The sequence below is a fragment of the Elaeis guineensis genome, chromosome 12 (assembly GCF_000442705.2).
Source record: "Elaeis guineensis isolate ETL-2024a chromosome 12, EG11, whole genome shotgun sequence".
NCBI classification, from domain to species: domain Eukaryota; kingdom Viridiplantae; phylum Streptophyta; class Magnoliopsida; order Arecales; family Arecaceae; genus Elaeis; species Elaeis guineensis.
In genome coordinates this window covers 35,526,114-35,540,898 of record NC_026004.2, presented here as the reverse complement: position 1 = coordinate 35,540,898, position 14,785 = coordinate 35,526,114, and the positions used below count along the sequence as shown (strand labels likewise).

Below are 14,785 nucleotides of genomic sequence, written 5' to 3'. Positions count from 1 at the left end.
GAAAAATCATAATTTTACCACAGAATGTCATAATATGTACGGGATGTCATAATTTTTTTTTAAAGAGGAGAGATATTTTTGTCATTCAAAATTTCAAATGAAAAAGCAGAACTGCAGATATTAAATGTATGTTGAAAAATGATAGCTATGTAGATCAATCGAGCAAAATGGTACACTCTATATTAGATTTTCTACACCGCCAATAGTACACAAAGAATTTCTCTTTCTTTCCGAAAGTTTTGTAACTAAAAAGAAAAACTACAGCCCACTTCCCACCCACAACGTTAAAAGTAAAAACGGGAGTGGCATTCTTTCCACATAAGAAAAAATAATCCAGCTAAAAATACTCCAAAAAATATTTTTCTGTGATCTTTGGCATTTCAGTTGTGAAAAACGTTTGCTTTCCTTCAAAGTGATTGCATTCCCGATCCAAGAAGACATTGGTGTGATTTGAATCTCTTCCATCATGTTGTTTGGAAAGAGTTTGAGATATGTTTATTACTAAAATACTCCTATGCTTTAATTATCAGTCTTTTCGGTCCCTACAGTAAAAATTTATTTTGCAACAATACGATCAGGTCACAGAAGGTCCAAAGCAAAGAAGAGGGTTGTCTTACAGGGATCCTTCAGGAGAGGATAGATCGAGAAGTCAACAACATAGTTGCCATCCGGTGTACTGATGCGGATAATTTTCTCAAGCAAGTTATACTTGTGTAATTTATCACCTTTTATCAAAAGTCTCTCCACCATGTTCACCACTGCTTAACATGGTTGAATGAATTATGGCCGAGCAATATGCTACCACTTCCACATCATTGGCATATGACACATGTTGCGTAACACATCAATAGAGTTACAAACATCTGTTATGGATCACATGTTCTTCACATGATTGTGTGGTCATCATGTGTGCTTGCTACACGGCTGTAATTGACTTTGCTGTATATATTTTAGGACAAACATCATGAAAAAAATGAGCATTGGAAGAGGCTAGAATAATAAAGAACAGGAGCAATTCTACCAGCAACAGAAATAAATAGGACCATTAAATTGCTAACTCAATATTAGTTTGTTGAATATGTCGAATTTGATTGTTAATAAACTATACAATTAGTCAGTCAGTGAAATTGTTAATTGAATTGACAAAAGATAATGAGAATTCTCAACCAAGAAAAAGAAAAAATTTATTCACAGAATCATGGGGACTGAAAAATATCATGAAATTCAAAAATATTGTACTATGATACAACCACCTGACATTTTCATCTCCATTAAGGATGTCACAGATGTGCTGCCTTCAAATCATGAGATACATTGCAGTTCAGTATAAGTTTTGCAGTAGTAAATTCTTGATTAACCAAAGCTGCATGAAGAAATTTCAGTTCCTAATGGAGATCCCATGAAAATGCATTTGTTGCTTCCTTTTAGACCATATCATGACAAGAGCAAATCCCATTAAGGACATCAACACAACCTGCAATAAATTAAACTAACAATGAATTCTACCATAGGAGGATCCAGTGCTAAAATACCTTCAATCATGTCCACACATCTTACAATTTTAACATAAAACATATCTATGTGCACAAGGAAAAAAAAAAGAACTGTCAAAGAACATATACCAAAACCTTCATTTAACTAGGAAAATCTCATAAACAATCACCAGAACTCGGTGTGAGATGCACATGAATGGATAGCTGTGATCTTACCAACCAATAAATTGATACCTCAATAGTGAGATAAAATCCATCAAGAACTGTTCCATACGAGTACTCGATGGAAGAATGTGATTCAAGAGAAGGAAGCAGTTGATGGATAATTCAGGAGGAAGTATCTGACGGGGACCATGATTTTACTCAACATATGCAACATGTAATGCATATGATTGCTACAATGTGAAGAAATATTTGATGGATGTCAGGCAAGAGGAAGATGGGTTGATGAATTAAAGGGAACTAGTTAGTGGATGAACATTCAAATATTACTTGACAAATTGAATTACAAAGAAGAAGAAATTGACAAGTAACCATGATCTCATTGCACTTATGATTTTTGCATAGATGGTGTTAAACGTAGAGATCGCCCCCTCCCCACACACAGAAGCATACACCCAACCCAAACAGAATTTCCAATGAAAGTTTCATTCTCACTCGTCAAAAGGGAGAACCCACAATCTCACTTTAAAAAAAAAAAAAAAGAAAAGAAAAAAAAAAAAAGAAAGGGTTCAAGAGACTTTTAATGGTACCTGAAAATCTATTTATTCTTAAATAAAAAAAGTGCATTACAGACATCACTGCTTAGGCCAAAAAACGCCAATCATGGGCTTTGATATCATTCATAGAGAGATTAAGCACACATTTTAAAACCATATCATACAGCTTAGTTTGTCTTCTACCAGTTCTGTCATGCCATAAACTTCATAACACCAGTAAATCAAACTTCAGCCATGATCAGCAGTAACATTGAAAAGCTTGTTTTATTGGTACAATGTATGGCCATGTCAATGCCTCTCTAATAGGTTCTCATAAGAAGATATGAGAGCACATAAGAGGTGCAAATGAGTCGAGCTGCTTGCGAGCTACTCAAGCTCAACTTAAGTCCAAACTCAACTCGATTCAGTTATTAGTGAGCTCGAATACCTTACATAATTTTTGGAGCTCGAATAGCTTAAATAATTTTCGAGTCAAGCTCGAGTAGCAGGATACTAGATTCGAAAGCTCACAAGCCTATTCGAGTTTATATATATCTTTTAATAATATTATTTTTATTTATAATATATATATATATTATTAGTAGACTAAAGCTCAAACTCAAACTCGAGTACGGCTCGATTAATATTTGAGTTGAGTCGAGTCGATCTCGAGTTTTACCTATTTTTTTCGAGCCGAGCTCCAGCTTAGGATATTAAGGCTCGATCTCGAGTCGAGTTTCGAGCACAAGTATTTTGAATCAAGTCAAGCTCAATTCCAACTACTCGACTTGACTCGACTCGATTACACCCCTAAAGTACACGCCCATTTTCATAGGAGAGGGAGAAAAATAATTCAACATTAACATCAACCCTAGCCTGTGCCTTAGCCCCTCTACGTGCTTTTCAAGTGGAATTATGTACTCTTGATGCAGCAAAAGGTATTGGGGATGGAAGGGTATGGCTTAGGCAAATCTCTCCAGCTTTATGGAGCAAAAGCTGAAAAAGAAATGAAGATTCTAGCTTGCTCAAGGAAGCAGATTTTATGGATCATAAAAATCTGGCACATTTTAAAGGCTCTTAAGGAAAAGGCTTTTTCTTGGGAAATTGAAATGTGAAACTTCAATAAAGATGGAATATTACAGAAATTAAGCAAGCAGTTGGTAAAGCATGAACTTGTGGTGGGTACCAAACAACCAAACTGAAATGGGGTCAATGTATGGGGTCTAAAGAAGTCACAGTAACAACTTCAAACAAAAGTTATGCTGTTGAGAAAGAAGAGCAAACTCATAAGGCTTCACTTTAAGCCTGAAATAAATTCTTTTCTCCTATTACATATATATGACTGATATCAACCTTAAACTAAATCCTCATGTATTTATGATGTTCCTAGTATACAAATTTTCGACTCTTGCATGAGTACAGGATTCTTTGTCATCAGGGAGAAGTGCCTCTTTTTCTTTTTCTTTTTTTAACTTTTCAAAAATTACCAGTAAATTGTCTTTGCACCACCCTCCTAAACCACACCTTTTTATGCCACCATTTTATGACATGCATTTGGACTTTCCTTATCTCTCTTTTCATCTCTTTTGAACACTATGCACTAATATATTGAAGAAGCATGGCAGTAACAAGACTGAACCTGTCAAAACAAACCACCTGTTTGTCCGCAAGCAGCTCATGTTCAGATCAAAAACTAACTATTGGCTCACTCAATTAGCGAACCAGCCAAACAGGATCTAGACCCAAATAACTCATGTTCATCTCGATAGAGAAATACATATATAACTAATACATAAATTATAATATTATTTTTATATAATTTTATTAAATTATTACATGATTTTCAAAAATATATGAATATTTCTATATTATTTATCATTATGTATTAATAAATTTGTTTCAGTGATATATCTCAATCTTTAGATGTTAATCTAACAGTGACAATCTTTGGAATGGAAAATAACCACAGCAGCTGTTAGCTAAAGAACTAACAATTCATATTAAAAAGAGAACCATCTCAAATCCTAGTTGTCCTAGCATCTGCCTCTCCATGCTCTCCTACTCTCGATAGCAGCTGCAGCACTATCCCCTTTCCACCAAAACCTCCAAGTTCCACCACCACATCCTTGCTGTGAAAGCCTAATGCACACATCTCTTCCCCTTTTCTTTCTCTTTAGCCTCTTTATTGAGACAAGTCTTCATCTTAACATATACCCCTTCCATTTCTGTAATTTGAGTGTGGCAATCCTCTCCATGGATGTATTGATCTAGTAAAGCATTGAAGCAACTTCCTCTCTTTATGTCATCTACTTAGGGGTAGAGCTAATCCTCTATAAAGGTATCATCCTGGTGTGAGATCAAAGGTCTTGGGAAGAAATTTAAGTAGATGATGAACCTTAAGCCAGGGTAACAGGAGAGGACAGGAGATTGGAACTTGAAATATACACAGTTTTGGAGTTTTTTTCTTCTTAAATTTTCCTAGATAACTTGTTTTGATTGCCATTATTTTAAGAGGGCTTGAGATGCTATGGCAAATTGAGCTCAAGCTTGCTTGACAAGTGAACAAAGCACAAGCTAGGCCTTGCTCAACTTCAGCTTGACCCAAGCTCTATCTGGCTATGCAGTAACCTAAGACAATATTTAGCTAGGACCACCAGCTCGTGCTCGACTGATTTACATTCCTGATCAAGACAATCCTGCCTGTCTTTCAAAGAAATCTAGAGCATTTATATTCTAAAGTAAAGCATCACATGCATCATGTATCCATTATTATCAAACTAGGATTGTTTAAACAATTCTATAAATTGACAATCATGTACACTGAAAGAAAATGCATAACTCAAATAAAACTAGATCTAGAAATGGATTGACCGACCTTCTCAATCCAATAGGCCAAGGTCATTCCTTGACCAACTTGCGGATGCAATTGTAGCCTAGGCATGCTCCAAACTACAACTACTCAATTCAACCCAACTTAATATTAACAAGTACATGATATGTTGTAAATGTGATCATATATTTTATATTTTCTTAAAGATAAGTTATTTTTAGGGTAATGATAATGCCACAGCAAAAATTTTTTGCTAAAGCCTATTAGATATGCTTTATGTTTTTGACCATATTAGCATTTTAGAATGTATGAATGCGAAAGAGTTTCAAGGTGCACTCTTTTCCTATTCACTTTACCTTGTGGCATCTCTATTGCTCTAGAACCACCCAACTTGGCGCTCTTCAGCTCCACAACACTGGCCACGAAAGGAAGAAACAAAAAGGCATGGTGGGTAGTGCTATTACAGGAGGGAAACACCAATGAAAGACATGGAGTTGGAGATAGGAGGGTGCTGTTGCGAAGAATAAACAGAATTGCGAGATGGAACAAGCAGTATTATGGTGACAAATCAAAGGACAATGATGGAGATGGTGGTAGAAGAGGACAAGGAGGTAGGGGCACTATTGGTGGTTATGGTGTTGGTGGAGGGGTTGATGGAGGTTATCATTGTTGTGATCGAGGTGGTAGCCTTGATGGTATAGATGGAAGGGACAGGCAGGAGAGATTTTTAATCTAGGTCGGCTTGGGTGAGGATCCACAATAAGGGAGGGGTAAAGTGATGTTACCGGTGATGGTGATCATCATGGTGCTAATGGTGGCAGTTATGGTCAGATGACGGTGATGAAGCCATGAAGGTGATGGAGTGACGGTGGCAAAGGAGATGATGGAGAAATAAAGCTATGAAATTGATAGTGATGATGGAAGTTATGGTTGTGGTGTTGGAGGTGAAGGTGGTGATGATGGAGTTGCAACAACCATTGTGATGCTAATGGTGGTGGTAATAGAAGTGGCAAGATGGGAAATGGTGTTAGACAAAGTAGGATAAAAGGGAGAATGTTGGCAAAGATTTAGTTAGGATAGCTGTAAATGTGGGACGTGAAAAAAAAAGATCCCCAAGGCTTGAGCAAGATTTTGAGTCATCATATTGTTGCACTAAAGGGGCATTTTGGTCCCAAAGCAAGTGTAAAAAGGGAGGGAGGTAATAGAGGCAGGATAGAGAAAAGGAGAAGAAGAGGGCAGGATAAGTTTAGGAAAATGATAAAGAGGCAACAAAATGGAAAGATCGGTAATGGGACAACCATTGATAATTAACATGGTAATGTTGAGACTCAACTCCATGACATGGTGATGGCACTTATCAACTATAACATGATGGTGAATCAATGCTAAGAAAAGTGACATCGCCAAAAAAATGGTTGGTTTGTAGGAAGTGAAAAGAAAAGGAGGAATAGAATAAGGGTGGAGGAGAGTTGAGAGGATAGGGAAGAGGAGGTGGTGGAGGGAAGGGGTAAATAGGAAAGGAAGCAAATGGACAGCGGGGAGGCTAGGTAAGACTAATTTTGAACTACTCATCTCCTCTAGATGGACCTCTCTTATGTCTTAAGCATGAACCACAGTCAAGTAACTCCATAGATTGGGTTCAATGGCTCAAGTTTGAGTTTGATCATGTGAGACACTCTTGTTAAAATCTTAGCTCTAAACATTCCGAATCTTATGTGTTGAACAAGATCAACTACGAAACTAGGATGCATATGCATATTAGGAAATATTTAGTCCCCTAGATCATGAAATATGACTTGATTATGTTATTTACTTATTAGCAATAAGCCTTTGATAAGTAAAGTTAGCTTGTTATTAGAGTTTTGAGTTAAAAAATAAGAGAAATTTTCATTTTTCTGACCATATATTATTATTAAATTCTTATTTCCTAAAACATTCTAATTACCATGATAATTAAATTGACAGATAGTATATAAATATCTTGAATAACCAAAAAGAATGTTTGTTGATTCATCGTGATATATAAGGACTTATGTTAGTGTAAATTAGACTTCTTGCATGTATGGAATTTTATTCTTCATTCACCCACTAGGTATTGACTGATATTTCAATTATCACAATTCTTATATATTTTAAAATAAATCAGAAAAATCTTATGAGTTGCAATTGGGTCCACTACTAGTTTAATTTGATCCATTCTACGATTTATGACTTGATTTCGATTTTAACAACAATCATATCAGCTTAAGTTCAAGTGAAATTGCCACCTTAATAATGAGGTATGCTTCATCCTACCTACACAAGACCACCGAAATGCCTCACTTTCTTTCCATAAGTGATGCTCATGCCACCAATAACTCCACCTTAGCCTAAATATCATTGTTACTGAGAGCCTCACCACCACCTATACCTCCCTAATGGGCAAGGAAGCAAAACAAAGCATCAAATCAGGCTGGACCTAACCTAGGCATGAGAAGTTTAGCTGGGAAGGCTCCAGCAGGAAAAATTTAAACTCAGCTAGGTTAGGCCAAGATTAAGCCAAGATATATAGACCAGATATTGAGCTGTAGGTTAAGCTTAGTCAATGCCTAGGTGAACTTAAAACTCAGAAGGCATAAAATTGTTTCAGGAATCAAATTAAAAATCGCATGAAAATAAAAATGTCACAAGACTAAGTGACTAACCCTTAAAATTAAAAGTAAAATTAAGTTTCACAAATGACTTTTTGATTCTTTATAAACTCCAAATGCACCAAACTTCTTTTGCTTAATTAGACAATTAATAAATACCAGAACATGTCATTTATGATCTTCCATGCAATGTGCCTCCAATCAATGACAGGGAATCATATCGGTTTCTGGCATAACTATCAAATAAAATCACAATTCTCAAAGGCACTTCGGGCGCTCTCCAAGGTGCTCAGACAAGGAGACACCTTGAGCATCTCAACGATGCCCAAGCAAGGTAGGTATACTGAGGTGTTGCATAGGCGAGCACCTGACCTATAGAAAGAAGTGTTGAGGACAGCAGCTCTCTAATCATTTTTTTATCGTTCTATCTCTACCCATATTTGTGAGCTATGTTCGCTTCTTAAGGAATGTTTTAGTCTATTTGTGCCCTTATAAACAGAAGGCTTAGGCACCTAGGTAATGTTAAAGTGTATCAATTCTTTTAATTAGCCATGATCTAGGGTTTTCCTCAAGAGGGCAGTTGGAACAATGTTGGACTCTGGAGCGCTATAAACACCCAACTTTTGGTACTTCTTCATGGCGATCAAGTGTGAAAATCTATGGCACCTGCATAATTTGTCTAAGGACCCCTTAAAATTTGCACCATAGTGCATTATACCCCATTCAAAAAGACTATGGGAAATTGGAGCTTTGGATAAAACTAGTAGTAGGTTTCTCACCAACTGTTTAAACTAGTAGCAGATTCCTTGGCACCAAATAGCAATGGGTAAGTAAAACTAGTGGCAGTTTTCTTGCCACCTATTTTGAGCTAGTGACAGACCACCTTCCAGCTACGGCCTCCTGGTTCCCTTTTCCAAAAACTTCAACTCCACGATCCCCCCTATCTGCAGCAAACGTATGCAATGAATGAAAGAAACTGGCAACATGACCATGGCCACCTGTTAAAACTAGCAGCAAATCTTTTGTTGCAAATTGAACCTAAATTTGTTAGTCGAGATTTATTGGATCCCATTTGAAATTCAAGTGCAATAGCTCTACTCAGGACCTTGAGTCACTGCTATAAATAGCCCACTAACACAAGGGTACCAACTACCAAGAATTCAACATCAACTCCAGATAAGCTCAGCAAAGGTCAGAAGAATGTGAAGACACCTTGGACTGCTGGCAAACCAAATGTGCTAATGATGAGCTTCAAGGTCTCCCCCACCAATTGGAGCCGCCGACCAAGTTTGGGGATGATATGAGGTGGATAATGGCCGCCTGAGAATCCACGATCCAATTAGAGGCTTAAATTTCCAAAACGGGACTCTTCCTTTCTCTCTCCTTTTTTTTTTTTTTTTGCCAATCATTTAAAGTGGAACTTTGCATCTAATTAGCTTCACCTTACCACTCTATCCTATAGTTTTCTTTGGGGTTTTAATCAAGAAGGATACTAGCAACACTACTTTCCTCCCTGTCAATCTCCCCCAGTTGGTTTTGCTATAATCAGTAGATGCATGCATTGTCACTCCCTAATCCATTTGCTACACCATAGTCCGAATTATTATTCAATTTTTCTTTTTTGCAATCACGTAACAAACAAAAAGATCCCTACTAGAGCACGCTCTAACCTAGGGAGGAAGACTGCAGACCCACATCTCCTGCAGCAAGCATGTGCATCTTAGCAGCCAAATCAGTCGGGTGGCAATCGCTAGAATTCGAGACATCGATGGGATTAGGCAAGCAGATTCGATACTAGATATAGAAGCATCCCTCCATGAGCTGGAGAGGGTGCAAATGGGTCCCAAAAGTCCACATGGATTCAGATAATTCAGATTTTTGAATCAAAGGTGCAGTTATTTATGCCACATGTAAACTCTGATCATTTACACGTCCACATCAATTTCCAAGCACATAATCTTCTTTTCAAGAAAAAAATGACTGACATCCCTTTCTAAAGAAGTGGTTTCTTCTGCAATTAACAGAAGCAACAACAAGACTATTGTAAAAGGTTTTCACAAATACAATGTAAATCACCCAAATGTAAAGATGTCCAGAATAGTATACCTTTTATTGCTAAGATATTATAAGGAAAAAAACCAAATAATTTGATAATTTAGTTATTTTTTAAGCATTCAGTGGTTCTACTAATATTCATCAGTTTCTGTAAGAACAAGCACATCAAAAGAGATACTATATCAAAATGAAAACAGGTATGTGATGAATGCTGGATTCTCTTCAACAATTATTTATGTGACAACGGTATAGCAACATGAACAGTATTGAAACCACATATAACCAAACCAAAAAGATGATCTAGGGTCCAAAACAATTTTTAGAAACCCATTTAGGTCGAACAGCTTGACCAATTCAAACCATCACCATATACAGTATAGGGGCTGGGTCAGTTACATACCTGAATTGAATAAATGTTCTGAGCCATTGAACTCGAAACTTCAGCCATTCAAACCTTTCAAACCACTCTGCTTCAATAGTTTGATCGGATTGGCAATTTTCTTATATATATATATATATATAAACTCGAATCTCAATCTAAAGACCTTCCGGATTTCTCTTAACCACACCCCTCTCTTCAGAGTTTGCTGTCACTCCAGCAGTGTCTCCCCAAGACCTCGCTAGAGCTCCAATGGCAAGCCTTGAGTTGGTGGACATCGCAGCAAACCTCAGAGCCACCAGTAATATTCTCCAATTCTTCTTCAGTGTCAATAGATGTAGTGAGGAAGTAACCTAAATAATCTCAACAAGTTTTTTCTTCCTCCTTTCCTTTTTTCGTCTTCTTCTGTGTTGGCTTCAACAAAATGGGGAATATTGGGGGCTTAGAAATCAGATGTTGATGGGATAGGGATTTGGGATTAAAGAATTTGGGTCTAGAAACAGACAGGAATGGGATGGAGATGTGGCATGAAAAATCAGATATTCAAATCATCTGTGTATCCTGGCTTCAAACAGGAAGGAAACAAGATGAGATGGATAGCCAGAAATAAGAGAGTGAAAGGACTCTGTTTTAAAATAGGTGGTGGCTGGTTCAACCATGGTGGACCCACAGTCAAACCAGTGAACTGTGACCCAGCCATCAAAATGGATCAGGCTGGGTCAATGATTCCCGAACACTGGCTCAAACAAGGTGACAATATTTCCAATCAAAATTTTGCATTATTTTAGGCTCAGTAAGTAAAATAAGTAGATTGACTGAGACATTTTCTATCTCTCTTGGTCATACAATAGCATATAGGACACTTCTATCCAAGGTTTTAAATCCCGTGGGATGGAAGTATCCTAATTTCTTCATGGAACGGGATGCCCCGCTATCCCGTCCTATCCCAATGGCAGCCTAGTCATTCGACTTGTTAGATATCCTCATCTCTCTCCCTTTTTTCTTTTCTTTCTTTCTTTCTTTCTTTCTTCCCTTCTTTTCTTTCTTTTTCTTTGGCCTTCCTTTCTTTCCTTTCCTTTTTCTTTTTTTTTTTTAATTATCCCTTCCTTTCTTTTTTCCTTTTTCTTCTTCTTTGTTTATCTTCTTCCTTTTTTCCTTCCTTTTCTTTTTCTTCCCCTTTCCCTTCTTTCTTTCATTTTTCTTCTTCTTCTTTTCTTTTACTTTTTCCTTTTCTTCATCTTTCCTTTCTTTCTTTGTATCCTCTTTCTTCTTCTCTCCCCACGTGGATGGGTTTCGGAATCATGATCCCGTCCCAATCCCGTTTTCTCATAGAAATGGGACAGAAAGCCGAGATGACCTCTATCCCATCGGGATGCAAAGCCTTGCTTCTATCATCACCTTTTCATACAAGAACAATAGAAGCATGGCACGCTTACGAGCTACAAATCTTTTACTATGAAGAGCAAGCTTGACTAGCCGTGCTCCTCGGATAGCTTACCAAGGAATTACTCTAGACTCTTCAACACTTATTTAATTTTAAAAGAATGCATAGCCATCAATTAGGGTAATGACTATTATTGTAATAACTTAATAACTATCTAATCTTATCAAGAGTAATATTTCTAGTCAGCTTTTGTTTAGAGTGAACTGCCAACATTAGATATGATTCACTTGTGATGCAGATATAGAATGTTAACAAAATTAATATGTTCATTTTTCTTCAGAAGAATTATTTTCTTGTTTAAGATTAAGATTATTATTGCTGTGCATTATTGAGCTTGACCACAAGCTTTTTAGCAGCATGTGCTTGTCTGTCAATAGCACCACAGGTCACATGAGAAAATAAATACTATGGAAAGCAAAAGAACGATTGACTTACAGAGATGGCTGCAGGCACACCCACAAGAGGGTCCTGGAAAAACTTATTTGCAAGCGCGAGGGCTAGAAGACTGCTTTGCATTCCTGAAAAAGGCAGCTGATAAGACATCCAAATTTTATTATGGATAAAGTATCAGCAAGTAGATAAGAACAGGTGGAACCTGTCTCAAAAGAAATGGTTCTCTGTAGTGCTTTCACATCAGCTGACTTTTGGAACACCATTCCAGTCAGACTGTACCCAGACATAAAGGATGCTGCATGAAATCCAAAAATAAGCAGCACTATGGCAATTCCAAAAGGAGAAATAATGGCCCCAATATTCATTGCCAATGGAGAACCAACACAGAGAGCCGTCACAAACACAGATAGTGGAGGCAGAAAAGGCTGAATAGCACTACAAAACCTTGGAAAAAACCTGTGTAATGCAGATGGAATATTAGTGCTTTGTGAAGAAATATCAATCTACCCAAACCATAGGTACCATAAAATAAGATCCAGAAAAAAAATTTACTGCCAATTGCTCCTGAGATAAAAGGTTAATATATCATAGAAGGATCCCGCATGGAATGGAAGTTAGATTAGAAACAGTAGACTATAAACAGTATGGAACAATTAAAGGAGCAAAAAAATTATCTGCAAGGCCTATCTTTCGCATTCTGCGAACAGTATGAACAATCAAAGCAGTAAAACATGAAACCCAGCAGAGGTGTCCTTACATTCTAATTATTTATATACACAGATCTGTACATCTGTTTTAGAAGACATTATGAATATGAGAGAGAGAGAGAGAGAGAGAGAGAGAGATAACAACTAGAATACTATGGAAATGGTACACATGGTATCACTCATAAGTCATAAATACCCTCATGCATGGTCATATAATACAATAGGTGACATGATTCCTCCAATTATCAAAGCTTGAAAATCTCCACTGTCAAAAGTGAGTTAACATAACTTAAAATCTACCAAAATCTAATTGTGGAAAGGTATAGTTGCCTGTTCAAAAGAAGCCCGGCAGCAATTGGAGCGACTACAATCTGCATAATACTAGACATCATTCCTTTTACATCGACAGGCAGCTTCTTGCCAATAAGTAGCAACGATAACATTGGTGTAACAAAAACTGCTGTGGCAGTTGATAATGATGTCATGACAATGCTTAGAGGGGCCATAGGTGGGTCTGTCAGAAAAGTTGCATAGTTCGAGAGCTGTGCTCCACTGACACATGACACTAACATGATTCCAGCACCTATTTCAAAAGGTACTGGCTAAATCAATATCATTTATGATTCAGTATTTGTGAATATGGATATTAACTGAATTTTCCTCACCTAAAGAAGTAGGAAGATCAAAAGTTGAAACTGAAATAGTGCCAAATATGTATCCAAGAAGAGGCTTGATTATGAACTGTCCAACATATCCAACAGCAATTACATCAGGTCTTTTGATTGCTTCTATAAAATCCTTTGGACTTGAATTGACACCAACTGCAAACATTAAGAACCCCAGTGCAGGTGCATAGTACCTGATATGATTTCCATTAAAGATCAATATTAATAGAATGATATAGCAAGAAAATTCAAAATGCATCATGCAATCAAATAGCTTAGATATTATCATTTTGTTTTGTCTCAACTGTATCCCTTTTGTTAATATAAAATTTTCATTAATTTTTCTATGCAAGTGTACACAAAATGTGCAATATTAAAGGAGCTAGAATGTGATCTTCATGGTCCATATTAAGGTTAACCACCTCAATATCAGACTTTATACCAGTACCCTCCTATTACAATGTCGATAAACTCAGTACAGGAGCCGCTTCAGCATACCAAGTGCTGGTTCAACCCCTGTATCTTATACTGGTTCAGTACCGATACAGTCAGTACACACTAGTACCGACTGGTACATCAAATCTTGGTCCATATAATAATCATGAAGGGGATCAGATTTTCTCAACTTAATTTAAGATTCTAACTGGACACAAATATGGAACAACTGATGATGCTGTCCTCATAAAATAATAATACTTCAACCAATAACTAGAACGAAAAGAGTAAAATATTATTTTATATAGGGTCTCATGCTTTCCTTCCGATAAATGGGCCCAACAAAGATTTCATTTCCTGTTCATTTGAAACATCCAATATACAATAGAAAATTACATGAACGTGAACAAGGGAACAAGGGTGGCACAATTTCACCTATTAGTAGGGATGAAAGAATGGAATTTTAGAAAAAGTTTCACAAAGCCAGTAACTTACCAAAATAAGAATATATGATCTTGTGAAAAAAGAAAAAGGCTGTTTCTGATGATTCTCTTTCCTTGCTAATTTCTATAATTAGGCATACTAGGCTTTCCGGCCCGTAATGTAAATTTGACCATTGCAGCATCAATTATTGTGCAGAATTGACGTAAGGATTGTAGTCATTTGCAAATGTAGAAGGATTTTTGCATTTGCTCCAACTATTTCTACTCAAGCAAGGATTAAAAATTGATTTGTAAAGCACAATATCATGCAGGGTCTGCCCAAGAAAACAAACACAATAAGGGGCAGTTTGGATAATCCTATTGGATCCCCAAGATTGGAATAGGATTTTTAGTATTACAAAATATAAGGCTTGGCATAGCCCATGTTAACCAGACCTTTCCTAGCCCATTCCTGCTGGGGACAAAATATACCTGCTGAGGTCTTTTTTACTCCTTGCGAGATTTGGGCTGGCCCACTCTGAAGCTATTTCAGGAGTTCTATGTATACGGGCCCAACCCACCTGTGGTTCTATGATCCTGCCAGATTGCACAGGGTTATCCAAACATGCACTAA

The 14,785-nt window shown here is 37.0% G+C and overlaps 1 protein-coding gene across 1 annotated transcript in view; it reads right to left on the bottom strand.

Annotated features, from left to right (window-relative positions):
* Nucleotides 1-1,159: 1,159 nt before the first annotated feature.
* LOC105035168 (probable sodium/metabolite cotransporter BASS5, chloroplastic) overlaps nucleotides 1,160-14,785 on the bottom strand; it is a 39,132-nt gene continuing 25,506 nt past the window's right edge. The window contains exons 5-9 of the mRNA XM_010910617.3: nucleotides 13,295-13,488; nucleotides 12,960-13,212; nucleotides 12,125-12,378; nucleotides 11,965-12,047; nucleotides 1,160-1,474 (exon numbers count right to left, since the gene is read on the bottom strand). Of these exons, the coding sequence (XP_010908919.1) occupies nucleotides 1,379-1,474; nucleotides 11,965-12,047; nucleotides 12,125-12,378; nucleotides 12,960-13,212; nucleotides 13,295-13,488 (880 nt within the window). The 3' untranslated portion in view covers nucleotides 1,160-1,378. The remainder of the gene's footprint in view (nucleotides 1,475-11,964; nucleotides 12,048-12,124; nucleotides 12,379-12,959; nucleotides 13,213-13,294; nucleotides 13,489-14,785) is intronic.